The sequence below is a fragment of the Camelus bactrianus genome, chromosome 6, assembly GCF_048773025.1.
Source record: "Camelus bactrianus isolate YW-2024 breed Bactrian camel chromosome 6, ASM4877302v1, whole genome shotgun sequence".
Classification (NCBI taxonomy): Eukaryota; Metazoa; Chordata; class Mammalia; order Artiodactyla; family Camelidae; genus Camelus; species Camelus bactrianus.
Genome location: NC_133544.1, coordinates 78,883,862 through 78,910,695, shown reverse-complemented (window position 1 = coordinate 78,910,695; position 26,834 = coordinate 78,883,862). Strand labels below are relative to the sequence as shown.

At 35.7% G+C, this 26,834-nt stretch overlaps 2 protein-coding genes across 2 annotated transcripts in view; one reads left to right on the top strand and one right to left on the bottom strand.

Annotated features, from left to right (window-relative positions):
• The window catches only part of FGF7 (fibroblast growth factor 7), a 54,859-nt gene extending 52,705 nt beyond the window's left edge, over positions 1-2,154 (bottom strand). Inside the window, exons 1-2 of the mRNA XM_010965286.3 lie at positions 1,891-2,154; positions 754-1,309 (exon numbers count right to left, since the gene is read on the bottom strand). Of these exons, the coding sequence (XP_010963588.1) occupies positions 754-1,039 (286 nt within the window). The 5' untranslated portion in view covers positions 1,040-1,309; positions 1,891-2,154. The remainder of the gene's footprint in view (positions 1-753; positions 1,310-1,890) is intronic.
• FAM227B (family with sequence similarity 227 member B) overlaps positions 1-26,834 on the top strand; it is a 195,662-nt gene that overhangs the window by 123,758 nt on the left and 45,070 nt on the right. The gene's annotated exons all lie outside the window — the stretch shown is intronic.

Genomic DNA, 26,834 nt, shown 5'->3' with positions numbered 1-26,834 from the left:
TTTGAGGAAATTGTAAGGCTTTACACATAAATCATGGCATTAACATCTCTTCCAACTTGCTTTTATTTCCTCCTTCGTATTTACATTTCTCTTAAGGTAACAAAGATCTTTCATGGCATAGAATATTAGATAAAGAAAATGTTAGAAGCAACCTATTTTTGTGCCTAGGTAAATAAATAAGCCATCTAATACAAGCTCATTATGACATGAACAGAGGAGGATGCCACAGATCCTCTTCTGTTTTCTAATGATGCATAATTGCACAAGTCACTGAATGCATTTTTGAACACAGTTCAGTATTTTATACCACAAATATTTTTTCAAGGGAAACCAAATTATTTTAAAAACATTTATTCTCTATTCCTCAAACTAATGGTAAGTCATTTTGGGTGTGCATTTACTGAGTATCCTATTAGAGTTCCTAATGAGTTTTGCTCAGACAGTAAATCATATTTCAGTATGAATAATATTAACACTTTGCTTAATATATGAGCATTTTGAGCTTAAGACATGGAGAATACATTTTCAAATTGGCTTGAGTTATCAGCTCCAGCTATATTAGTAGATTTGCCCTGTTCCAGGAGTTATTTTTAGGAACCTAGTCTAACTAACCCAATTTATTAAAAAAATAGAAAATTATATTTAATTTTTTTCCAAAAAAAGGAACCTGAGAAAGCATGTCACTTGAAAATTGATCCTTTCACAGATTGTTAAATTTCATAAGCTGTGCTGTAAATAGAAAACATGACTTACTGTAATTGTTCTTCATCTCTTGGGTCCCTTTGACTTTGCCTCTTTTATCAATCCGCAGATACCACTGTGTTCGACAGAAGAGTCTTCTCACTCTTATATCCCCTCCTTCCATGTAATCATAACTTCTTGTATGTCGCTCGGGGCTGGAACAGTTCACATTTGTAGCCATTTGCTCTGGAGTCATGTCATTGCAAGCTAAAGATATAGTGCCCACTAGACAGATAATGTGGAAGCATGATCTGTAGAGCAAACTTGGCAGGATCCATGTCAGTATCCATTTGCGCATTATAGTGTAGTGCTCCGGGTGTTCATGAATAACATAATGAAAATTCAATCTTGAATTGATTGTTGCTCCTAGGTCATTGACCTCTTCCTATCTGTGAACTGTAGATTGCTTTTAAAAAGAGTAATTGCACTCTTCAGATTGTTAGCCTTATCCTTCTTGTTTCTGGTAACAATATAGGATTCCTCCTTAAATAACTCTTTGTTGATATATCCTTATAAAAAACAGGTTGTAATGAGCTCAGTTGCTGCAGTGCTGTTTGTTACTTGACTTCTGTTTGCAATGAGAGATTAAGAATGGGGAGGGAGGAGAGAGAGGAAGATAAAAAAAAATCGTATGTATAAATTTCAGTGGGTAAATAGTATTAGAACATATGGTGTAATTCAAACTGTGAAGGTACATTTAAAACAGCTTTCTCAGAGGATGTCAGTGTCTTTACCATTCTGTATGTAGATTCATAAAAGTTATGCATTAGTAGAGACAAATCAGAATATGATTGTACCATTCATTCCAGCTCCTATTTAATAAGAAACATCCTGCAATTAGAACTTCTACATTCTAAAATTACTATTAACAGAGTATAAATGCTTTTTTCTAAATTTCTTTATCGTCTTCTTTTACATTTGTGGTTAGTCAGTTATTTTCTCCTGAACTGCCCACGTTTCTCAAGTTAAATGTCAGTATCACTCTGGAGAATTTCAGCCTTATCTTTATGTAAGTTCTACAGCATAATTACTATAGATAACCATATGGCTGAAAAATCTGGTAACTTTCCTTTTCCCCTCAGTGCTAAAACCAGAGAAAGATAAATGACTAGAAAACATTCAGCATTATTTTTAAAGACAGTCACTTACTTGTTCTGTTGATAACAGCTGGATACACAAGAATTCCATGTCTGTTGTCTGCCTTGTGCAACTTGAGCCTCTCTACTGTAGCTACAAACTATTTCTCAGCTGAGAAATTCTCCAGCAGAATCATAATTGTTTCCATAAATCAACAGGCAGGAGGATTTTCTCTGTGTGTGTGAGCGCGTGTGAGCTTGTGTGTGTGTGTGTGGAGCCTTTTATTCAGGGCTTTTTGGTAAATACCTTTGCTGACCTCATTGGAAGCAATTAAAACTTAACCAGTGAGCTGTTAGTTGAATACAACGGCAAGAATAAAGGAGGCTTGTATAGTATTCATTCAGTGGTCATGAGAGGGAGCTATGAACACGGTTTATATGTTCCATGGTTTAAATCTACAAATGGGTACCTACTTTAGAAAAATGAATATTTGATTCTGAAGCAGTTCTAAGGGGAAAGGGAATTTTTTAGACTTTCTTTAAAACACAGCAGTTTTATGTAAGTTGAAAAATACTCATTTGAGCATAGATGTAAAAGGGATTTTTTAATAGTTAGGAAACCTTTTCTATAGCTTTATGATGCATGCATTTCTACTATTACTCCTTTGTGTCCAGAATATTAGAATAAAATTACTAATATGTACTAATTTACATCTTAGTGGATTAACATAGCTGAGTTAAGGGTATATTTCTTTATATAAAGATTTTTTAGCATTGCATATGACTCAGTCTGGAAAGAACCAAAGAAACACTTCAGCAAAGTATTTTCTGTGCTTAACCTATTACTACATGTACATTAAAACAAGAGCAATAAATACATGTCATATGATTATAATTTTATGTCTTATTTTCCTAGGCTGAAAGGAAGAAGACCTAGGCTCATATTTGAGTTGGGTCACTAATTACTAGTATGACCTTGGGCAAGTCACTTGACGCTTCTGGGTCTCAGCTGCTACATTTGTAAAATTAGTCTAAGTGATTTGATAGTGTCTTGTAGTTTTAAAATTCTGTGACTTGTTACTTAATAGTAACTGCTAATATAAAGAAGAGGCTACATACTTTTTAAATTACTATTTTTAAAAATTAAAAATGAAGAAAATTTTACATGATTTTACATTGGTTATCAATGTTTGACTCTTGCCCTCAAAAAGAACATTAAGACAATACATAAATGTTAATTTAATGATGGAATTTTAAGAGTTATAGCTCATGTAAATAAGAGAAAGCTATTTTACTTTCCAGGATGAATTATTCTCCCCTTGACTTCTTATTCTAGCATGTATGTAGTAGCGTTCTAGTGTTTTATTAGATATTTGTTGCACAATAATTGCATTGTTAATCTAAATGAATATTTAGGGATATATGTTAAAATTCTCTTTCCCATGTTGACACCCCCAAAACACACACACACACACACACACACACACACACACACACACACACACACACACACACACACACACACACACACACACACACACACACACCACTTGAAATGCACTACTTTACCACCAGGTGGTGCATGTAGACCAAATAGGAAAAGAAAATGAAGTACATTCAATTGCATTATAATTTATGTGATTTCCTTTTGTGTCTATACTTTCGTGGAACAGAATAGAAAGCACAGAATAGTTTAAACATACTCAGTTACTCTTGAGGCACTAAATATTGAAGTTTCTAAGTTTATTAGAGCAGAAGAGGGTGGCTCTCTGTAATTGCCTCTGTTGAAAGTTACATAGCAGCAAAATAGTCCATCACGTATTCCTCTAAAAGGAGGAAGGGGAGAAAAAGAAAGTATGATGCTTCTCTGTCCTGAATCATACCTCCATTAGTTCTGTAGGCAACAATAATGAACAGGGTGAGAACTCCTAGGACTCGGATATTCCTTCTAAAGAAATCAAAATTGTTAGCAGTTAGTTCACACGTAAAGATGTCAAGAACTGCTAAGATCATCTGCTGCACGCTGAATGTACAAATTTTATACTAAGAAAATCAATAGATCAGAAGTCAGAATTTTCAAATTAAGTGCTCAAGATTTAAATAAAAGAAATAGATTGTTGATAAAGAATGCTTAGTGCCTCTTTAAAATCTACTATATAAGGTTAATTGTAAAATTGGAAACAAAGTATGAAATTGTGATGTATGCACTCTGAGTTCATTAGTTGCCATTATACTCTGTGATTTGAAATATTAATGAATGGAGTGAATCTCAGCAAGGGAGCTGTATTTATATCCTTTGATTATCAGTTTCCATAATGGAGAATAATTAATTCAAGGTAGGCCCACAACCTGTTTCTCTTGCACCTCAGCTGTAATGAAGAACCTCACTTATGTCCTTATCTTATTTATATTTCAAGAGGAATTCTCCACAAACCAAGAGTAACTTAGGTATCTCTAGATTGGGTAACCTTCCGGGGTTTTTTAAGTTCTTATTAGTAATAACGTTGACACGTATTTATTGCTCTTGTTTTAATGTACACATAGTAATAGATTAAGCACAGAAAATACTTTGCTGAAGTGTTTCTTTGGTTCTTTCCAGATTGGGTTAACTTCACTTTTAATTATAAACACCTCTATCTTTTCAGCTTTAAATTTATAAAACAAAGGATTAAACTTGTAAAACAAAGGATTCTTACATCTATTTCTAAAAATTGGCTTTAAAAAAGAAAAGTCCTTAGAAAGTGAAGATTAGCACCTTGGATTCTTCAAAAAGAAACAATGCCTAATACTTGTCTAGTTTGGCTTGGGAATAGAATATATAAAAAGAATACATGAAACCTATTTCAGTAAACATCATAAGAACGTAGTCAGTTTTTAAAGTGATAATGATTAACCACGTAGTTTTGCCTAAGCAACCTCCATTATATCCATATTTCATTAAGAGGTAAATGATAGAAAATAACTTTTATTTAAAGAATTTTGCATTGCAGTCATTAATTTTAAACCTATGTCACATTAATAAATATACATAATGTTATCACTAGAAGGGAACATCATTAAATATTTTCATTACTTTATGTTTTTACGTCCTCTCCTGTTCCCCATCCTCCTAGTTCCCATCCTTTCCCCAAAATATAGGGAATCAGATTTATTCATTTCTGGTGTATTTTTCTAGAGTTTCCTATGCATATATAGGCAAATCAACTATACATGTTTTTTACTTTTCCTCTTTTTATAGAAGAGGTAGCATATCATACACAATGTTCTGCATGTTGCATTTTTTACTTAATACAGATAGAAAATCTTCCCATCTCAGTATATAGGAAATTTCCTTGTTTTTTTGTTTCTTTTTTTTTCTTTATAGCTGCATCGTACCCCCACTGAATGGGTTTATCACAATGTATTCGACTAGCCTCCTATTGTTGAACATTTAATTTTTTCCAGACTTTTTCTATTACAAAAAAGAAATGCTATAATGAATACAGTTATAAATGTATCATTTTGACTGTGCAAATAGGGTTCATTTCCAGAGTTTGCCTGGATCAAATTATTTATTTGTTTGTTTGTTGTTTGGATAGATATTGTCAACTTACCCTCCCAGAAGCTCTACTAGTTTTATAGTCCCTCTCACAGTACATCAGAGTGCCTGATGTCAAACTTTAGGGGTTTTTCTAATCTAATGGGTGACAATGGCATTTCACTGTAGCTGTCTCTTGCATTTCTCATCTTACGAGAGAAAGTGCCCATCATGGACAAGTACTACAAGAAAAGGTACATGGTGCTTTGAGTGCCTACAGTAAGTGGCAGTAAAGAAAGTTTCCCTGCAATGGTACTGGTAGAATTGCAGTTTGAGGGGTGAGTGGGAATTTTTTCAACAATGAAACACCAGTGCACTCTAGAAAGGAGAATGAGAGGGACTGTGGTGTGTGAAGAGGCTGGAAAGATAGACAGGGTCATGGTGGGCTCTGTCAAGGAGTTTGATCCTTATCCTAAGAGCAGTAGAAAGCCTTATAGTATGTTAAGCTGAAGAGGGACACAATCAGAATTGCACTTCATGCCTCCATTCTGACCCAAACTTATTTAATTGCTATTAGCAGAATAAGTTTAAGAAACATTAAATTCTATTCATTTATCCTATTTTTTCTGTTCTACATTCTTTCAAAAAGATAGCCAGACTTTATGGTTGAAAAGGAAAGATGGCAGGGAAAAAAGTCATATACACTTTCTGACTTGAATCAAGCTTAAGTCAACTTCAAAGCATTGTGCTCAGTGCCCTGAAAAGAAGGGAGACCTAAAAGTGCTTTTGAGAAGCATCCCAGAGAAGATAGTGTCCATAGACCAGGCAGAAGAGAGTACAGTGTATTTGGGGAGCCAGGCTCCTACATTTCTGGGAACACCACAGCACATAGCAGAAGCAGCAAAGACCTAGAGATTCAGGGCTGCCTCGTGTGTCTAAAGAGATGGGCCCATAAGCACCCCTCATAAAGATATCCCATGTTTTAAAAGAAATCTGGAAGAACAGAGAACCCAGACCTGAAGGAATTGTGTGAGCGGAGTCCGTGAACACCCAGAAGTGACCAGAGTAGACAAATGACTCAACAGCCAAGGCCTTGGCCCTGAATAAAACCCTTGAATCCTATCTCATCTTGAAGTTGAAGAGGGGAATCCAGGAATAATTGATGTCAGTTTTCCACTAACTGGGGGTGGGAGGTGAGGGGGAGTGACATTCTCAAAGCCGAAGCTAGGTTGATTTATAAACATAAATTTATATGTTATTCCTTGCACATGTGAGATTGTGGTCCAAGATTTATTTCCACTACGTTCCTACCACTATCATCACACTATGGATTTATCTTCATCTTTTCTTCCATCAGTCCCGTTCTGTAAATTCAGCCTCAACCTTGGATCATGCCATATAACTAATATTACTTACTTCCTTGATTCATCCACTTAGCAAATATTTATCTAATAGCTACTTGGTGCCAGATGTTGTTCTGGACTTTTGAAGATACAATGGTGTGTATTCTGGGAGTGATCTTTGCCCTTTCAGAGTATGCATTCCAGTGAAGGACAAACATAAACACACCGCTCTTTGGGGGGGGTGTGTGTGTGTGTGTGTCTGAGGGTTGGGTTCACATAGGATACAAAGAAGGTATTCAAGGAGGTAGGAGGTAGGGGGCAAATGGCTAGAGGGACCTACTTTAAGTAGGAAAGACCCAGCTAAGGAGGGATATCTTAAGCCTCCTGGATTGGGAATGACCTTGATGTGTCCCAGGGACTGAAAGGCCAGTGTGAATGCCATGAGCAGTGGGGCGAGTAGTGAGAGATGAAGGAAACTGAAAAAGTAGGCGGGGGCCAGATCATAAAGGACTTTGAAGGTCATAGTAATAGGAGTTTGGGTTTATTCTAAGTGTAAAGGAAGCGGGAGTACAGGCATGTCTACTCCAAACCTGACAGACCTGGTCAAAGACAATCGTTTAAACTCTGGAGTAAAATCCCAAAAGTAATTGAGCAAGTCTGGCGTTCCTATAAATCTTCGGTTATGCAGACTTTGTGCTTACGCTTGGCATGATGCCCTAACATTTTAAAACTAACTGTATATAAGATACGAAGTCTGAGTCATATGCTTAAAACTGTGCTGTGCCTGTGACTCAACTACATAAATATCTCAGTTTACACATGTATCTAGACTCTTTGTGTCTCTGAGTCCATAAAAATGTTTTACTTAATTTCACATCTATCAAAAGTTCTCTGAAATGCTAATCTAAAATTCAAGTTCTTCAAATTATATTCTTAATTTACTGAATAACTTTAGACCTGGAGCAAAATCTCTAGAGTAACTTGTTCTTTTTTTTTTTTTTTTTTTTTGATTTGGAAATATCTGTTTAATGAAGTTACATTATATAATTTACTCTGGATTTCCTTGACTCTCCTTAAATTAATGTTTAACTTTAGCAAATAATCCATCTCCTTGATCCAGTGCTAAATGTTAGAACCTATTTTTGACAGCCTAGTGCCACTCTAACAGTTGGAAATTGTTATAATGGCTGTAGAGACAGCTTTCTTCACCCCTTGGAAAACATTACCAAAAAACATCAAAAGACCCTGTGCAATTAGGGTTACTACATTCTTTGCTTTAAATTGTCATTCTTTGGCTCCATATTCATTAGCACATAGTAAAATGAGGGGTAAAACTATCAACAACAATTTTTTTAATGTTTCATGGGTATCAGTGTGTTAATAACAACATTAGTTTAATTTTTGATTAATGAGCTTTAAAACTATGACTTTTCAGTGTTAGATGAACTTTTCAAAAGTGGGAGAAGGAGGCAGGATAAGATAATTATGGTAGTAAAGAAAGAGAAGAAAGTTATGGAGCCCAACACCTTTAGTATAAAGAAACATTCACAAAAAGCCAGGTATCTGGTAAAACAGATTTCTGTAAAACTGGTGGCTAACAAAATAACTCATGCATAAGAGAAAGGAGGTTCATACTTCTCCTTAGCTTTCTTTTCAAACTGAACATTCTTGCTATCTTTAAATATTATTCCTATTTTCTCCCCACTAGTATTTAATATTAACTCAGTCATAATGAGTTCTCCTTATTCCTCTAATCAGTTCCACAAATTATCAGTTCTGCCACCACAACCTCTTCCACACCGTTTCTTCCTATCAGTTATCACCATCACATCCTAAGCCAAGTAATTGTTCTCTCTCATGTCTATTCTATTCCTAACGCCTCTCGTTTCTTCTCTCGCCAGCCTCCAATCCATTTGATGTGTTGCTACGAGGTTAATCTTCCTAAAGCACAGCTGTAATCATGTTACTTTTCTACTCAAAAGTATTCAGTAACACCTCCCTTTTTCCTGATTACAATTCTGGTCTTTTTTTCTCTAATATGAGAACTTCTGTCCCCAACATTCTCTGTGATCCTCAGAGAGGATCCCTCGGACACTTCTCAAATACCTGACTCTTTCACTAGATTTGGGGTGAGGAAAGTCACCCACCCCCCCCCCCAGGCCTCTTGGTAAGGAAGGGAACTAACACAGAAGAAATGCTCCTCTCCGATTCTCTCTCCCTCTCCCTCCCTCGTCTGCTTCCACTCCTCCTCTCTTACTTTCTTCTCTCTTATACCTTCAGTCTAGTGAGGGACCCGAGAGTCCTATTATCATGCAGTTATTCAGATATTTCCCTTGAAATTTTGCATACTGGGTTTTCAGTGATGTGGTAAAATCTTTGGTGCTTGATTAACTCAGCTCCTTGCTTCAAATCAGCATGTCCTGTGTATTTAGGTATAAGCATGCAACATGAGAGAGATGTACTGTTCAGTAAGATAAGCAAGACTTCATGAAGCTTAAATTATGGAGGAGGGGATAGATTATAAATATATGAAAAGAATTCTGGGGGAAGGGTATAGCTCAGTGGTAGAGCACATGCTTATCACGCACAAGGTCCTAGGTTCAATCCCCAGTACCTCCATTAAAAAATAAAAATAAATAAACCTAATTACCTCCCCCCACAAAAAAACAATTTTTTAAAAATTCTTTTTTTTAACTTTTTTATTGATTTATAATCATTTTACAATGTTGTGTCAAATTCCAGTGTAGAGCACAATTTTTCAGTTATACATGAACATATATATATTCATTCTCACATTTTTTTCTCCATGAGCTACCAAAAGATCTTGTATATATTTCCTTGTCCTATACAGTATAAACTTGTATATCTACTCTACAATTTTGAAATCCCAGTCTATCCCTTCCCACCTTCTGCCCCCTTGGCAACAACAAGTTTGTATTCCATGTCTATGAGTCTGTTTCTGTTTTGTATTTATGCTTTGTTTGTGGGTTTTTGTTTTTTTTTTTTTTTAGATTCTACATATGAGGGATCTCATATGGCATTTTTCTTTCTCTTTCTAGCTTACTTCACTTAGAATGACATTCTCCAGGAACGTGCATGTTGCTGCAAATGGCGTTACGTTGTCGGTTTTTATGTCTGTGTAGTATTCCATTGTATAAATATACCACCTCTTCTTTATCCAGTCATCTGCTGATGGACATTTAGGCTGTCTCCATGTCTTGGCTATTGTAAGCAATGCTGCTATGAACATTGGGGTGCAGGTGTCATCCTGAATTAGGGTTCCTTCTGGATATATGCCCAGGAGCGGGATTCCTGGGTCATATGGTAAGTCTGTTCCTAGTCTTTTGAGGAATCTCCATACTGTTTTCCACAGTGGCTGCACCAAACTGCATTCCCACCAGCAGTGTAGGCGGGTTCCCCTTTCTCCACAGCCTCTCCAGCATTTGTCATTTGTGGATTTTTGAATGATGGCTATTCTGACTGGTGTGAGGTGATACCTCATTGTAGTTTTGATTTGCAATCTCTGATACTTAGTGATGTTGAGCATTTTTTCATGTGCCTATTGATCATTTGTATGTCTTCCTTGGAGAATTGCTTGTTTAGGTCTTCTGCCCATTTTTGGATTGGGTTGTTTGGTTGTTTCTTATTAAGTCATGAGCTGCGTATATATTCTGGAGATCAAGCCTTTGTCAGTTTCATTTGCAAAAATTTTCTCCCACTCCATAGGTTGTCTTTTTCTTTTACTTATGGTTTCCTTTGCTGTGCAGAAGCTTGTAAGTTTCATTAGGTCCCATTTGTTTATTCTTGCTTTTATTTCTATTGCTTGAGTAGACTGCCCTAGGAGAATATTTTTGAGATGTATGTCAAATAATGTTTTGCCTATATTTTCTTCTAGGAGGTTTATTGTATCTTGTCTTATGTTTAAGCCTTTGATCCATTTTGAGTTTATTTTTGTGTATGGTGTAAGGCAGTGTTCTAGCTTCATTGCTTTACATGCTGCTGTCCAGTTTTCCCAACACCATTTGCGGAAGAGACTGTCTTTATTCCATTGTATATTCTTGCCTCCTTTGTCGAAGATTAGTTGGTCAAAAGTTTGTGGGTTCATTTCTGGGCTCTCTATTCTGTTCCATTGGTCTATATGTCTGTTTTTTGTACCAATACAATGCTGTCTTGATGACTGTAGCTCTATAGTATTGTCTGAAGTCTGGGAGAGTGATTCCTCCAGCCTCTTTCTTTCTCTTCAGTAATGGTTTGGCAATTCTATGTCTTTGATGGTTCCATATAAATTTTATTATGATTTGTTCTAGTTCTGTGAAATATGTCCTGGGTAATTTGATAGGGATTGCATTAAATCTGTAGATTGCCTTGGGCAGTGTGACCATCTTAACAATATTGATTCTTCCTATCCAAAAGCATGGTATATCTTTCCATTTTTTAAAGTCTTCTTTAATTTCTTTCATCAGTGGTTTATAGTTTTCTGTGTACAATTTTTTCACCTCCTTGGTTAGATTTATTCCTAGGTATTTTATTACTTTGGGTGCTATTTTAAAGGGGATTGTTTCTTTACTTTCTTCTTCTGTTGATTCATCGTTAGTGTAAAGAAATGCAACTGATTTTTGAACGTTAATCTTGTAACCTGCTACCTTGCTGAATTCTTCGATCAGCTTTAGTAGTTTTTGTGTGGACCCTTTAGGGTTTTCTATATATAGTAACATGTCGTCAGCATATAGTGACACTTTTACCTCTTCTTTTCCAATTTGGATCCCTTTGATTTCTCTCTCTTGCCTGATTGCTGTGGCTAGGACTTCCAAGACTATGTTGAATAGGAGTGGTGAGAGTGGGCATCCTTGTCTTGTCCCTTATTTTAGTGGGAAGCTTTTGAGTTTTTCACTGTTGAGTACTATGCTGGCTGTAGGTTTGTCATATATAGCTTTTATTATGTTGAGTTATATTCCCTCTATGCCCACTTTGGTGAGAGTTTTTATCATAAATGGGTGTTAAATTTTATCAAATGCTTTTTCTGCATCGATTGAGATGATCCTGTGGTTTTTGTCCTTTCTCTTGTTGCTGTGATGTATTACATTGATTGATTTGTGTATGTTGAACCACTCTTGTGTCCCTGGGATGAACCCCACTTAGTCATGATGTATAATCTTTTTTATGTGTTGTTGGATTCTATTTGCTAATATTTTGGTGAAGATTTTGGCATCTATGTTCATCAGTGATATTGGCCTATAATTCTCTTTTTTGGTAGTGTCTTTGCCTGGTTTTGGTATCAGGGTGATGGTGGCTTCATAGAATGAGTTTGGGAGTATTCGCTCCTTTTCAGTCTTCTGGAAGAGTTTGAGAAGGACTGGTATGAGTTCTTCTTTGTATGTTTGGTAGACTTCCCTGGTGAAGCCGTCTGGTCCTGGACTTTTATTTGTAGGGAGGTTTTATATTGCTATTTCGATTTCATTTCTAGTGATTGGTTTGTTCAAGTGGTCAGTTTCTTCTTGATTCAGTCTTGGTGGACAGTATGTTCAGAAACTTGTCCATCTCCTCTAGGTTATCCAGTTTGGTTCCATATAGTTTTTCATAATATTCTTGTATGATATTCTGTATTTCTATTTTATTTGTTGTAATTTCTCCATTTTCCTTTCTTATTTTTCTGATTTGTGCTCTCTCTTTTTCTTCTTTTTGAGTTTGGCTAGAGGTTTGTCGATTTTATTTACTTTTTCAAAAAAACAGCTTTTGGTTTGATTGATTTTTTTCTATGGTTTTTTAATCTCTATTTTATTTATTTCCTCTCTAATCTTTATAATTTCCTTCCTTCTGCTGCCTTTTCGGGTTTTTTGTTCTTTTTTCTAGTTCTTTCAGCTGGTGGGTTAAATTATTTATTTGAGATTGTTCTTCTTTTTTGAGGAAGGCCTGTATCACTATAAACTTCCCTCTTAGCACTGCCTTTGCTGTGTCCCACATACATTCAATGTGAGACATAAAGAGGAGTCAGGGTTAAATTCCAAATGTCTGACATTTGTAATAGGATAAATAGTGGGGTCATTTGTAGAGCTAAGAAAGTCTGGAAGGGGACCAGCATTGGAGGGGAAATCAGGCAGATGGAAAGTTTAGGTGAGAGGACCCAAACCCTAATCATTCTGGATCAGAGGGACTTGGACCTCTTACTTTCTTAAAATGAGAATCAGTCAGCATCTTGCAAATCACTTACCACTGAAGTGTGGACTTAGAATCTCTTTTTAAGATGCTCTGGTGCAAAAAGAAAGCTTTTCTCATAGCAGTAGTAAGCATGTACTTCGACAAATATGTTAAGGGCTATCTTCCCTCCTTTTCCTAACTAAGAATATTTCTGGCAACCAAAATATCAGAGGCCCCAGTATTATAACACAGGAAATCAGTAGTCATGCTCTGTTGTGGGACCTTATTGTGAAAGCCTGAAAGTTTTATTCTTTGATTTCATCCATAAATGGGTTTCAAAGTTGTCCAGATATAAGTTACTGTGTAGTGTTGAGTCAACTCTTGTGACACTGAGAAGGAAGTTTCTTAATAATAATGTTGGCACTTTAAAAAAGAAATCAATACTTAGTACTCTCTGTATATTTTACCTGAAAGAAAATTGCTTCTATATTCTATATTTCCTTCTACAGAAGGAAGTAATGCTTAAGAGGAACACTGTAGTGGAGTAATTCATATCAGTATATAATGCCACAGTGAATTACACAACAAAAAAAAAAGTCAAAAACTAAAATTTTGTATATCTAATGCCAAGAAAAATTAGTGAGTTGGGGGAGAAAAAAAGATAATCGTATCAGTCATTTGATAGTGACCAAAAGAACAATGAAAGACTGACTGATTTTTTTTCTAACAGAGTTGTTTTTGGCTGAACATATTTACAACTTTGATTCCCTAGCCTAAGACGCTTGGAAGCTGGAAGCACTGTTTCATGAGTTTAGAAAGTTGCTGAATTAGTAACAATCAAAAATTATAGTATATTTTAAAAGAAATACTGTTTGTTAATGCCAAGAGCTATATGTGTAATAAATCAGTCACCTGGCTTAATTGAATCAGTAAGAAAAATATGGAAATAGCTTGTTAACTTTTCTGCAATGTGAATGTAAAACTACTGAAAGATGTTTAAAAGTTGCTTTCTCTATTAAATATTTTTAAATCTCCTCTGACAACAGATTTGTCCTACCAATTTGTGCCATTTTGGAAATACCTGCAAAGCAAAAAGATAAATTACAATCCAAACTCATTTTGAATGGTAACGAATTCTGAATTAAGGGACTCCAAATAAATGAAGTTTTACTCTATTTTACATCATTCTAAGATAGGATGGTTTATTAGGATAGCGTTCATTTTATTATTTTGCCTTGGATAAATAAAATTGAAAAGAATAATTCTAGTTCTTAGTCTAACCAAAGGGATGATTAAAGACTAATTCAAAAGTGGTAATGAAATTATGTGTCATGTACTCCTCCCTTTCCTTGGTTGCCTTCTTTACGCCTCCCATTCATTTATTCCACTTAGCATGTTGACATAGTAATAAATGTACTGTATTTCTAATATAATCAAATATAAAACCAAGAAGCAAACTCAAAAGCATTATTGTTCTTTTCATCCCTCAAAATAGGTGGAAGAGAAGGGATGAAAAATGTAAAATTTCTGGATCATTTTACCACACTCAGAACATGTCATATTTTAAATTTAAAAGGGGATTTCTTTTTTCTTTCAGTAATATTCCTCATCTGCTTAGTGTTTAATCCCTTTTAGATTGAAAGGCCATCTTGTCCCTGGTTTTTTTTTTTTTTTTAACTTTTTTGGTTTATAGGTAAAAATTAACTTATGCTATTTCTTTTGTGATACAAATATGTACCAAGATTTAGGAATTTTTTTGTCCTGTTTTGAATTCTGAAACCGTTTCTTATTTTATCCTGTCCATTCTCCTTCTCTTTCTCTCTGCATATTTCTCCTCCATTTTTTTATTCTTCTCTCTCTTCTCTCTCTCTCTTACACACACACACTCATACACACCCTCTTTTTCTATCAGACCCATGCTTCAAGTTTCTAGAAACCTCCTTAGGTCATTCTTACATTAATTTTCTACTTGTTTATCATTTTTTTTCAGTCTAGTCTTGAAAAACACATCTGGTTTCTATTCTAATCAGTATTCCTCTGAGAATAACTTCATATTATAGAAGACAAACAATTCTTGAATAACCCATAATAATGCAACCTCTGGTAATTTAAACTTTTATTCCAATAATTTTAAAAGAGCTATTCATGTACTCTAAACTAGCAGGCTTTAATTTTTAATTTAGGATAAAGTTTATTGGAGGTGGGGGTTTATATGAGTAATCATTTAAAGCAAGTTGATGTTTGGAAACCTGTTTTTTCAAAATGAGAAATCTTGGAAACTAAACATGGAAAATGACTCACTCTTCTCATTAGCAATTTATTTTTGAGAGTTCACAAGTTAAATGACACATGCAAAGTGTTATGGGAGCAAGAAGATAGCAAAGCCTATGAACTGAAAGAAGAAGGGGGAAAAATGGGAACCCCTAAGAAACTGCAAATAAATATCAAGTGAGAAATTACTGAAAACGGCTAGTATGGGAGGATGTGGTATTTAGGGGCAATATGGAACAGCTAGCCCATGAAGGGCTTCCAGGTGGTGTCTGCAGTCAGACATACCTGGATTTGCATTACTGTTCTTACTGTCAACTGAAAAAGCACAATACGAGAGTTGTGAGTTAAGTTTTTGGGGGGCCTAATGAAGACTATAGCTTGGGAGGCAGCCTCTCAGATAGCTCTGAGGAACTGCTCCAAAGAGGTGGCGGGGGTGTTGGGGGGGTGTCAGTATATAGATGGTATTAGTGAAGGGGGGATTCGTGCAATCAACACACATTTTGGCAGAAGATTGCTGCTGGTCACAAGAAGGCTCTGCTAGTCTTGAGCAGCAGATGTCTCCATTAATGATTTTAGTGCTTTTCTAGATATGAGAAGATGCAAGAAATTGGGCTCATAAAATTTTCTCCTGAAAAATCTATGTGAAGGCCCGTCCTGCCAGCTTTTTCCCAGATCACAGAGTGCCTCATTCCTGATCTCCACCCTGAGCTCCTTTCAGGATGTGTTGAAGGTCAGTGACTGCAGTGGCTAGTGACTTAATCCTTGTAGAACCAGATGGTGAGCGAGTTTTTACTTGGCAGTGCCCCCTCATATGGTCATAAATTCTCCCGTGGTTTGGGAGGCATTTCATGGCCATTTTGCCCCATAGTGCTAGGAATGCTCATTTCTAGATCAGGCGAGGATTTCATAGGCCACTCAAGGTGCTATTACTGATCTAGGCCCTATTAACAGGAAACAAAAATCTTATAAGTAAACAATATATACAAATAATTTATCTGGTAGTATTAGTAAAGTCATAGGTAAGAATTTAAACCAAAAACTTCCATTAGGTGTGGCCCAGTATATCCCCAGGTCGTCTGACTTAGTTTGTTCTGTGTCAATTCTTATCTTTAAGAGAAATGCTATACAGGCATTGTTCATAAGGCACCCAGCCCGATTTCCTAGTGTTACTAGGCTGGCTATCCTTAGTATAGTTCAATTGTTCTCAATACAAGAAGAGCCTTAAATGATCAGAGCCTGGTGTAAGCCATATAAATCCACCTCACAACTGAGGGAGGTTATATTCTTTGGCTGAAATTTTGCTCATTGCCCTGATTGAGCTTGAGTAACTTCAAAAGAAAATTTTTATTTATGGTGGTGGTCAGAGTGAGTGTGATTGATTGGCCAAATGAGGGAGTCCCATCTAGTAATATCAGTTGTGGCCCAAACTGAGCTGTAACTTTGTAGAATAAATTTTCTAAAGGCCATCCAATTAGAGCCTTGGAGAGGAGAAATCCACCAACGTAAACCAGAAGGACAAGACACAGGTAATTGACCACAAGCCCAACAATTAGATTGATTTTTAAAACTAGCATAGGATCATGCCCATGATAGAAAAACATTTTATTCATATGCCAAGGTCCAAGAAGTCAAGGAAACATTATATGATCATACGGGTTAGGTCCAGCATCTAGGGACAGCTGTCTGCTTCTGATGTCATGTTCTTCTCATCCTGGTGTGAGTGTAGTTTCTGCTCTGTTTGAGCATTGTTTAAGGTGAGTTTGAGGTTGACAGTCCTCCTTACAGACCAGTCCAGTGCAGGGGCCCTTTCTAAGTGGGAAATATTAATCCAAGAGTCAATTCCCTTCAGTATCACTGTGCATGAGCTAGTTAAAAGGACCTGGTAAGAGTCCTTCCAACTAGGTTGGAGATAGTTTGTATAATCTCCTCATTGCAAGTCATGGGGCATCCAGTCTTCATCCAAAGATAAATTACTGAGATAAGCTTCAGAAACAAGCTTAGAGTAATCCTTTAAATAATTTAATTAAACCTCACCAAGGAGCTATCTGGGAAGTGAGTCTTAGTAAATTCAGACCTCAGTTAACAACACTAGAATTTAATATTCACTGAAACATAATCTTTTTCATTATATAATTACCCTCATTTCTACCAAATATAGCCAAATTAAGACTATCTGTTTGTAAAATAAATCTGGTTTCAATAAACTTGGCCTGATTACTTGCCTAAATGTAATTGATCATACAGGCTCTTTTAAAACTGGCTTTGCTTGAACTTTTTAATAAGAATTCTCAGACTGAGTTTTTAAAAGGCCTCTCAAGGCCAGGAAAACCACGCCAAGGGCTTCTCACAGATTTCACCTATGAAATCTGTGTATTTGGGTGAATTCCTCCTTTTTTGAGGTCTCCAAAATACCTTGAGATTTCCTGCACCTATCAGGAGGTGGTCTTCCTAATTTACCTTATAAAGCTGTTGGAAACCTAAGATTTTCCAGTCTCTGGAGGGATCAAGTAGTGAGAAAGGATAAATATTTCAATTCTGCTTAGAAAGGTATAACTTATGAAATTGCTGTAAGTCATAATTAGCTTGAGGAGAAGGGTTTCCTTATATCTGGAAAACACAAATTAAAAGCCAGTAATATTTCAGGGAGAAATCACAAAAATTATAACCATATTCACCAGTTTACTCAGTTCTGTGTAATTAATCCTTTTTGTTAACCATTTTATGAAGCCATCAGGTTTTCCATTAGAATTCTTTAATTTTTTACCCAGCTCAGCAGTATGATCTGAAAGTTATCAGAAACCTGTACGTGTCAAAACATCCTTGCTGTAAATCTTCCTGAAGAGGAAGCATTTTTGCAAAGGCATCAGAGTAAAACAGTAACTATCTATGAATGATAAAAGACTTAAGAAGGCATGATTAAAGACCTGATTACAATGCAGTTGACAAACTTGGTTACTCCTGTGACATACAACATTTTAAGATAATAAATGGAATTATGACTAACATTTTATCAGGACATACCAGATTTTTAGGAATTACATATAATTTCTAGAATACCTATATTAATAATATTTACCCATATAATATAGCCCAAGAAGATTTATTACTCTTTTCATGATGCTTGCCATGCAATTTAACATACTAAGTGAACCTAAGTAGTTTAATATCACTCTTTGGGATGTTTCAGGAGCCCTTTGATGCATCTCATAGTTAGCTAGAGGTCACAGAAACTTCATTAGAATTTGATTTGTGAAATTTGTCCAAAAAAATCAAAAATGTTTTTAAAAACTTGGTCAAATAGGATCACAGGTCACTGTGAAACAATATTTACTCACTTAACCAAAGTGACAATAAAAGATTTTAAATACATACAGAATAGATCACTTAAGAGGTAAAGAAATGTAAGTCTGTTATCAAAAGCAAATTGACATTTTAAGAAAACTTTTTCCTCTTAACAGAGAGAAAAACCAAATTCAGGTTTTGTACCAGCTTACTTTTAAAATTCGTTTACTCAATTAAATTTATTATAAACATAGCCAATCCTGACCATGCGCAAAACTCTTTTCTCAGGGTTTCTTTTCCATAAACCTTCCATAACTTTCTGTATCCATATTAGTTTGTCCCTTGGTTTTTTTTCCCTCATCCAGGTACAGTCAGCTCTAGGACAAAATTATTTTTCTTTAACAAAATGCAATTTCATTCCTCCTACCATTTTTTAATAAAAACATACACCCTACTTTGCTATTATGTACTAAAGTGTTTCCCTTATTGTTTCTAGTAGCTTTAATTACATATTTAAATTAGAATATTCAACTCTTAAAAACCTCAATTTCTAGTGAAAACTAAGAAGAAAGCAATTGTGAACTGTCTTTTACATTATCATTTTGTAGATTGGCAAACTTAAATACCAATAGTAATTTTTAAAAGCATGTTCTTATAGAAAAATCTGTATGTCACCAAACGTATTTATTAATAGTCCTAAATACCTTTGGTTTCTCTGTAAAAAGAAGCCAGTATTCACTAATTAATGTTTCACTATCTAATTTTATTTGGAAATGACCTAGCTATTCAATAAACTTCCATCATTTAACTTAATTTAGCACAACTCTAAAATTTCAAGTCACCAAATGTCTAAAGAGATTATTTTTTTAGTAGATATTCCTAAAACACGATTATTCCTAAAGAGTTCACTCAGAAGCTCTCATCTCATTTTTATAAATAGGAATAGTCAAGGCTTGTAATTTAAGGTTAATTTTTATTTTTGAGAATCACTGAATTTTCTTCCTCCTTGGATGGAAACTGCAATCATCAAATCTGGTAGTTCTTAGGAATCTGCAGAGAGCCTTAAAAGAAAAGATAGAGGATCTGGAAGCTTCTTGTTCCCTGAGGGGTAAGAATTCTGAAAAGATGTTTTATCAATCCAGCTTTCCCTAACAACTGTGTACACAATAAAAGAGCCCATTTTGGCCATTTTCAGGGCAAGATTTTTCTTTACTTCCCAGTACTTGTAAGTATAAGTTTTGTATGTACATAAACCTGGCTAGGGAGTTAGTTGGAGGCTGGCTTTCTAATGGCCCTCATTTCTTTGTTTGAGGGGCTCTGTTTCCCATTTTAAAGTTGAATTTGTCAGGGATCAAATTTACTAATTAAATTTGCTTGGTGGGCTGGTGTGCTGCTTGTGAGCTGAACTCCTCTAGGCGTCACCCTCGGCGTCACCCTCGAGTCATTTCAGCCCTCCCTCCTGTCCTGGGCTTTTCCCTTTGGTAGTCTAAGACCACTGTAGGTGCTCAGATCATTGAATGGTCAGTTTGGTCAATTTTTATACATGATCCCTGCATGAGCAAGTCTTTTAATTAATGAGTGGGTTTCCCTGTGAGACCACTACACAGTCTGAGGACTCTGCCTCCACCAGTCCCGGGAATTTCTCAGTTTCCTAAGAAAGCCATAACCAACCAGGAAGAATCTCGTCCTTCTTCTTTGGAGCAAAACTCTCATGTAATTTTCCCAGAGCTCAGAGTGCTGCGTTCCTCATGTCCACCCTCAGGTCCTTTCAGAGTATGTTGAAGGTTAGCAAGTGCAGCGGCTAGCGACTTCATTCTTGTAGAACCAGATGGCGAGCAATAATTTTTAGTTGGCATTCTTAGTAATTGTGTGATGTAGGCAAGTTACTTAACTTCTTTGAGTTCATCATATGTAAAAAAAAATTTAATAATACCTACCTACCTTAGGGGTTGTTGTAAGAATAAAATAAGAGAGTTCCTGCTGGTAAATGGCTCATAGTAGGACCTTAATACTGGGTGGTCTATTTCCCTGAAGAAGGGGACTGGATGCAAAAAAATAGAGTGTTTTAAAAGCTCTGATATGAGTTTTGAATGACGGAGATGATTAGGTAATTCTAGTGGCAGCCTTAGAGGTGAGATTGGACAGGAACCTCTTGAGGACAAGTAACCCTAAAAGAAAACAAGAGCAGAAGGATGTTTAGAGCCTGAATAAACCTAATGAAAACAGTAAAAGCAGAAGCGAGTATAATAAAAAGCAGAACGCATATATCTCTATTTTTTATCAAATACTTACACAGTGCTACCTGCCAGGCAATTTTCTAAGCATTTTGTAAATTAAATGGTATATTCTAATTCAGTTGATATTATCCTCATTTTACAATTGATGAAACTATTCTCAGGTATGATTTGCCAGAACAGAAAGAGAAATAAAACAAAAGCTGCGATCACTGCAGACTTCCACGGCAGACACCGAAGGAAAGTTAAAGGGGAGGTGATTCTCCCCAAGAGGAAGGTAACAGTGACAATAATAATTATGTGCCAGGCACTATTGTAAGTTGTATATATTTCATTTCATTATAAATGTCATTTAATAAGAGCTAGTCAGGTAAGAAAAGAGTATAGGCATTATTTTGTCCTCATTTTCCAGATGAAGAAATAAGGCACAAGAGGGTTTGAGTAACTTTCTCAAGGTAATAAAGTTTGTATTAAAGTGAGATATTTAATCTGAAGCTTGAGCTCTTAATCACTGTTCCCTGACGAGAGGATTTACTTCCACGAGGGGGATAGGAAGTGTCGCTACTCTACGTCCCTTCGTCAGGTGTGCAGCACCTTAGAGTAAAACATGTCAGTTGACAGAGCTTGATCTGATGCAGAAAATAGAGAAGAAAGCCCTCCAGTTCTGGAGAGCAGCTTGCTGAGAAAAAACACCTACCCAGCTCCAGAGGAAATGCATGCCAGTCACCTATGCCAATGAACCTAGTCCCCTGAATTCATGTATGTGAACCAAGGATGACAAACATTTGGAGAAAACATGAAAGAAAATAACAAAACAAAACAAAAAACTGACCCTTCAGAAAAAGATACTCCAGGAAATATAAAATATTTATTTCAAATTCTAAATAGGCTTTTTATACTCATTTATTTAACAAACACTTAATGAATACCCATTATGTATCAGACACCGGTTTGTGGTACTGAGTATCATGGTAATAAAACACACTCCTATCCAGAAAGAAAAAACAAAACATAGTATCTGCCCCATGGAGCTTATCTGAATTTATGTTGCATCATAAAAAAGCACAATCTGACAAGAAAATGGAACAGAAAAAAAAAATTGTGCTCAGGAGTTGAGAATATGATGGCTGAGTAAATATCCTAGCAGAATTGTTAAGAAATAGACTGAATATGGCTAAAAAAAAATGATTTGGAATAACACAGAATTCAAAAGTAGAACAAAAATACAGAAAGGTAAAAAAATAAGAGAAATGTTAAATGATATGGAAGATGAATTCAGATAGTCCATTTTTTACTACGAAAGGAATTCCGGAGAGAATATGAAGGAAAAGAGGGAGAGCAAAGAACACTTCACAAAGTTGAATAAAAATTCAAGTCTTCCGACTGAAATGGCTCATCAAGGGCCAAGCAGAGTGAATAAAGACCCACATCTTAGTGAAACCTCTGAACTCAAACAACTGAGGAAATTCTGAAAGTTTCCAAAACTAAAAGCTATACATTATAGCTTTATACATTATAAGCTTGAAATTGCTTATAAAGGTACTAGAAATCAGACTGGCATCAGATATATCATTTGGTAGTACTTGGTCCTAGAAGAAAGTAGAGAAATGCCTACAAAAGTCTGAGCAAGATGACATTAAGCCAAAATATATACCAGTCAAAAATACCATTCAGATGCAAGTTTAAATAAAAATATCTTTGCACAAGCAAGAACTTGAAAAGGTCTCCTGGCTACAGACTCTGAAAGAATTACTGCAGCAAAATTAAAAATGTTTCCAGGAGGAAAATGTGGGATACAAAAACAAAAAGATTAACTACTACTCAACAATAAGGAGAAGCCAGTGATATGCACAGCATATGCATGAATCTCAAATCATTATCCTCAGTGAAAGAAGCCAGACCCAAAGGCTACATGTTGTATGGTTCCAGTTACATGACATTCCAGAAAAGGCAAAAACCATAGAAATGGAAAACAAATCAGTGGTTGCTGAGGACTGCAGGGGGTAGATGAGTGGACTACAGCTGGGCACAAGAGGATTATTTGGGTAGTGGAACTGCTCTATATCTTGATTGTGGTGGTGGTTACACAACCATATTCTTCTCTCAGAATGCATAGGACTGTTCACCAAAAAGGGCAAAAAATAGAGTACTATGTAAACTATACCCCATAAATAAACAAATACATGAATACAAACACAGATACATCAGTGCTAGTAAGGAGGAAAAATGTTGGTGTCTGAAAAAAAAAAAAGCAATTAAATATATATTTAAATCTCAATGTTAAAAATTTTGAAAATGATTTTGAACTAAAATTCCAAATGATTACAACATTGGAGGTGGTAGGAGGTAGAAGTTTAAGAAGCAGAAAAATAAGTTTGCTAGGACTATCCCTTTATCTAGGAGAAGAATCAAGATATCAATATAGCCTACATGTTGATTAAAATATGACAAATATTTTTAGATTAACTCGTAGAAGAATATAAATTAAATTTATAACTTCTGAAGCAGATGAAGAAAATAGTAATAGAAAACAACCTAATAAGAAAGTAAAGTAGAAATAACTGAAAAGTTTGGTTGAAAGAGGAAAACTAATATAAGGTGGCAAAAATAGTTTCAAACACATTAATCATCATCATAATTAAGAGTGTGTTAAATTATCATACTTTAAGCCATTCCCTAAGAAATGGTTAAAATTAAACATACATGTACACAAATAAAAATCCAGCTATAGGCTGCTTGCAAAAGGCAGACCTAAAATTAAATGCTGCAATGTGATCATCTTACTAGATAGAAAAACCTTTAATATTTGACATGATTTAATATTCATTCTTAATAAAAGATGAAATAAATTTAGTTTGGTGAGACTTACAGGAAAACTTCATTAATTTGGCAGAGAGGAATACAACTAACTTGCAGAATATCCTGCTTAATGGTGATACACTAAAAAAAGAGTCACTGTGCAATTCAACTTTGTTACTGCAGGTTTTAGTGAATATGAGAGGGGGAAAAAGAGATATTTTTATATGATGACACCTGTACGTCTAAAGGTGACAATTCATCTTAATTTAATAATTTTCCTACCATAATACTCTGCCTATTCCGTGTCTTTTTATTTCAATAATTTCATAAATATATTCTTCTAAACAGTTGCATCCCTAACTTCTTGTTCAGATGTGTTCAATTAGCTGTTCAAAATCTCTTGGTGCTCCCTACACATCAGCCTGCTTTCCGTCAACAGCAGCTGTATCTTGGTTGAAGGGCTACAAAAACTCACTTTGCCCACACATGGAGGGCCAGAATAAATACCCCCTGAAGGAAATTCCTCAGCCAATGACTGATGAGAGAGAGTTAATAAATGCCACAACTTCCCCCACCCTCCTCCTTGGCTGGGATAACTCTGGAGCATGTTTTGCCCCCTTTTTCCAGAGTTTCCTGAGGGGATCATGATGCAGTCAGTCACTGTGGTAGCCGGCTTGATACTGCATCTTTTGCTGGCTACCTCACTTTCCCTGTACCACCTTCCCTCCCTAACCCACGCTCCTTGTTTCTCACAATAAACTGCTGACACTGGAATCCTTAGAGTCTGCTTCTGGGGAACATGAACTATACATAGGCATAAATGATAATAATCATGGATATTTAAATGTTTTTTATTTGCTTCATTTTTTTAATACTAGCTGAATATGCCACTTATTTTCAAAATGATTTAACCAAGAAATATAGAGAAGGTAAATGTGGCAAAATGTTGAAAAGGCATGGGGTATTCCATTGTGGTAGTTACACATTTCTTAAGTTTTAAATTTTTCAAGATGAAAAATAGAACATGCTGAATGAATTCTGACTTGAAGACGACAGGATAAAGTTGGCATTTCCCTCTTCTCTTCATGGAGGACATCCAAAAGCAGCAAGAAGAATAAACAAGCACAAATTCCATTGAAACCCAGCCTTCAATGGAGAAATTGGGAGATAAACAAAATTCAATACCACAAAATGGGTAGAAGGACTTTACAAAACAGTAAAAAAATAAAGGGGGGGGGAGAGGAACAGGAAAAACAAATGGCAGATAAAGGACATTCTCCAGAAAAATGATAGCATGAATAGATGAAAAGTATAACTAAATATTTTACCACACATTTTAAAACTTACTGATGTACTTCTGTGAATGAAAAGCACAAAGCATAAAAACAGAAATTTAGTGAGGAGTCAGATGGAAAAAATGTGAAAAAGGCAATAATCAACAGACCGGAAGGTGAAATTGGAAGAAACCCAAGGGAGAGTAAGACACTGATGAAAAAAATAGTAAGGCTAGAAGAAAAGGCAAAAATGAACAAAATGAAAATCAAGAACAAATTTTTAAAGTTAGGGAAAATGATAGTTAAAATAGGCAAAGAAACTCTGTACCCTGTTACCTCACTGCCAACTAATCGAAAAATGTCCGTAAGCTGATCGGGCGTCCTACAACCCTCACCCCTCATGTTGCCTTTAAAAACCCTTCCCTGAAAGCCAGTGGGGAGTCCAGGTCTTGTGAGCATGAGCTGCCCGTTCTCCTTGTTGGCCCTGCAACAAACACTGTGCTTTTCTTCACCACAACCTGGTGTCAGTAGATTGACTTCGCTGTGTGTCGGGCAACTGTGTGTTCAGTTCAGTAACAAATGTAAAAGATTTGACAAAATATGTTGTGGTACTGTAGACAAACAGAGACATAAGGACTGGATAATTGTGGATTTGTAACAATTCAGTAATGATATCTAAAGTTTGCTATTTAATATGTCATTGTTACCTGGAGACAGTTCTCTAGTGGCAAACCATAGATCTGTGTCCCTGGTACTCTTCTGTGAGTTTCTTGTTTTAATATTTTAACAATAATAGAATAATTAATTAGCCAATAGCTAATGAAATCTTAGAGGCTGTATTTTAATAGGTGCAGTATGTCTAGGACACCAGAAGTAACCACTCAAGGTGCTTGTTGGGCAACACCTGGAGCACTGTATTCAAATAAGGACAAAATAGTAAATGGACTATAAACCTAGTTATTATAATAATGACTAACTCACTGTGGAGACAGAGTTTACTAAGCATTTTCATTACCACACTAATGCTTCATAATTTGCTTCAAGATTGATAGAATAATTATCCCTATTTTACAAATGAAGATCCTAAGAGGTTAAGTAACTTGTCAGTTTCTCACAATTAATAAGTAATGACGTTGCGACTTGGGATATAACAAGAATAATATTAAAAAGTCAAATATACTGAATGCTCTGTCCTTTTGCTTTGAAACTGTCTATTTAACTTTCACGTTTAGAATATTATTGCAACATATTTCTTTGTTGGTAGTGAGTGTTTTGTTTCTATTTTGTTTTTTCTTGTGCCATTTAAAATTTCATTTAATTTCCATTGTTTATGTTTAAAAAATATTATCATTTATTCTTTGGAGGTAATGTATCTTTTTTCTTTTGTTTCTAAGATTTTTTCCCTTCATCTCTAGTTTTTAGCAGTCTGAATATAACATGTTTAAGTGTGAGTTTCTTTGTATTTATACTCCTTGGAATTTTCTAAACCTTTAAAAATCTGCGTTGATTTCCTTCATTAGTTTGGGGAAATTCTCCATCATTATCTCTTCAGATTTTGCTCTGCCCCAATCTCTCTCTCTCATCTCCTTCAGGACTCTTATGTAGTATGAGGGACTGAATACCATGACTTCATCAGTGATTGAACTGGATCACAGCTGGATTACAGTTTCAGTAGGATTAACCCACCTCTAGTTCTTCCCTGTTCTTTGTGCATGGCCTTTGGGAGATTTTAATTAAGAACCTAGGAAGTCTCTATATCCTCAGCCATGAAATAGTGAGGGAGAGCTAATTCTACGCTTTGAATGTTTTGAGCTTAACTCTTTAACCTCCAATAACTCACATCTTCAAACTCTAACATAATGTCCTGAGAGGGGAAGATCCACCAGCTGTTTGTGAGACCTTGTCTCCTAGTCACTGTTTAAAAACTGTAAGAGACTTTGTACAGCCTTTTAGAAGTTTCTGGCCCAGCCCTCACCCCATCTTCCATACCACCACAGAATCCATCAGATACCCCACAGTAAAGATCAGCTGCCATATTCCTGGGACTTGTCTTGATTTTACACCAGCCTCCTCGACTGTTGAAGCTCTGATGGTTCACCTCCCCTCTAGTGGTGTACTTCTGCCTAGGCCAAGCCTGAATCTCAGCAGTCCCCCAAATCAGT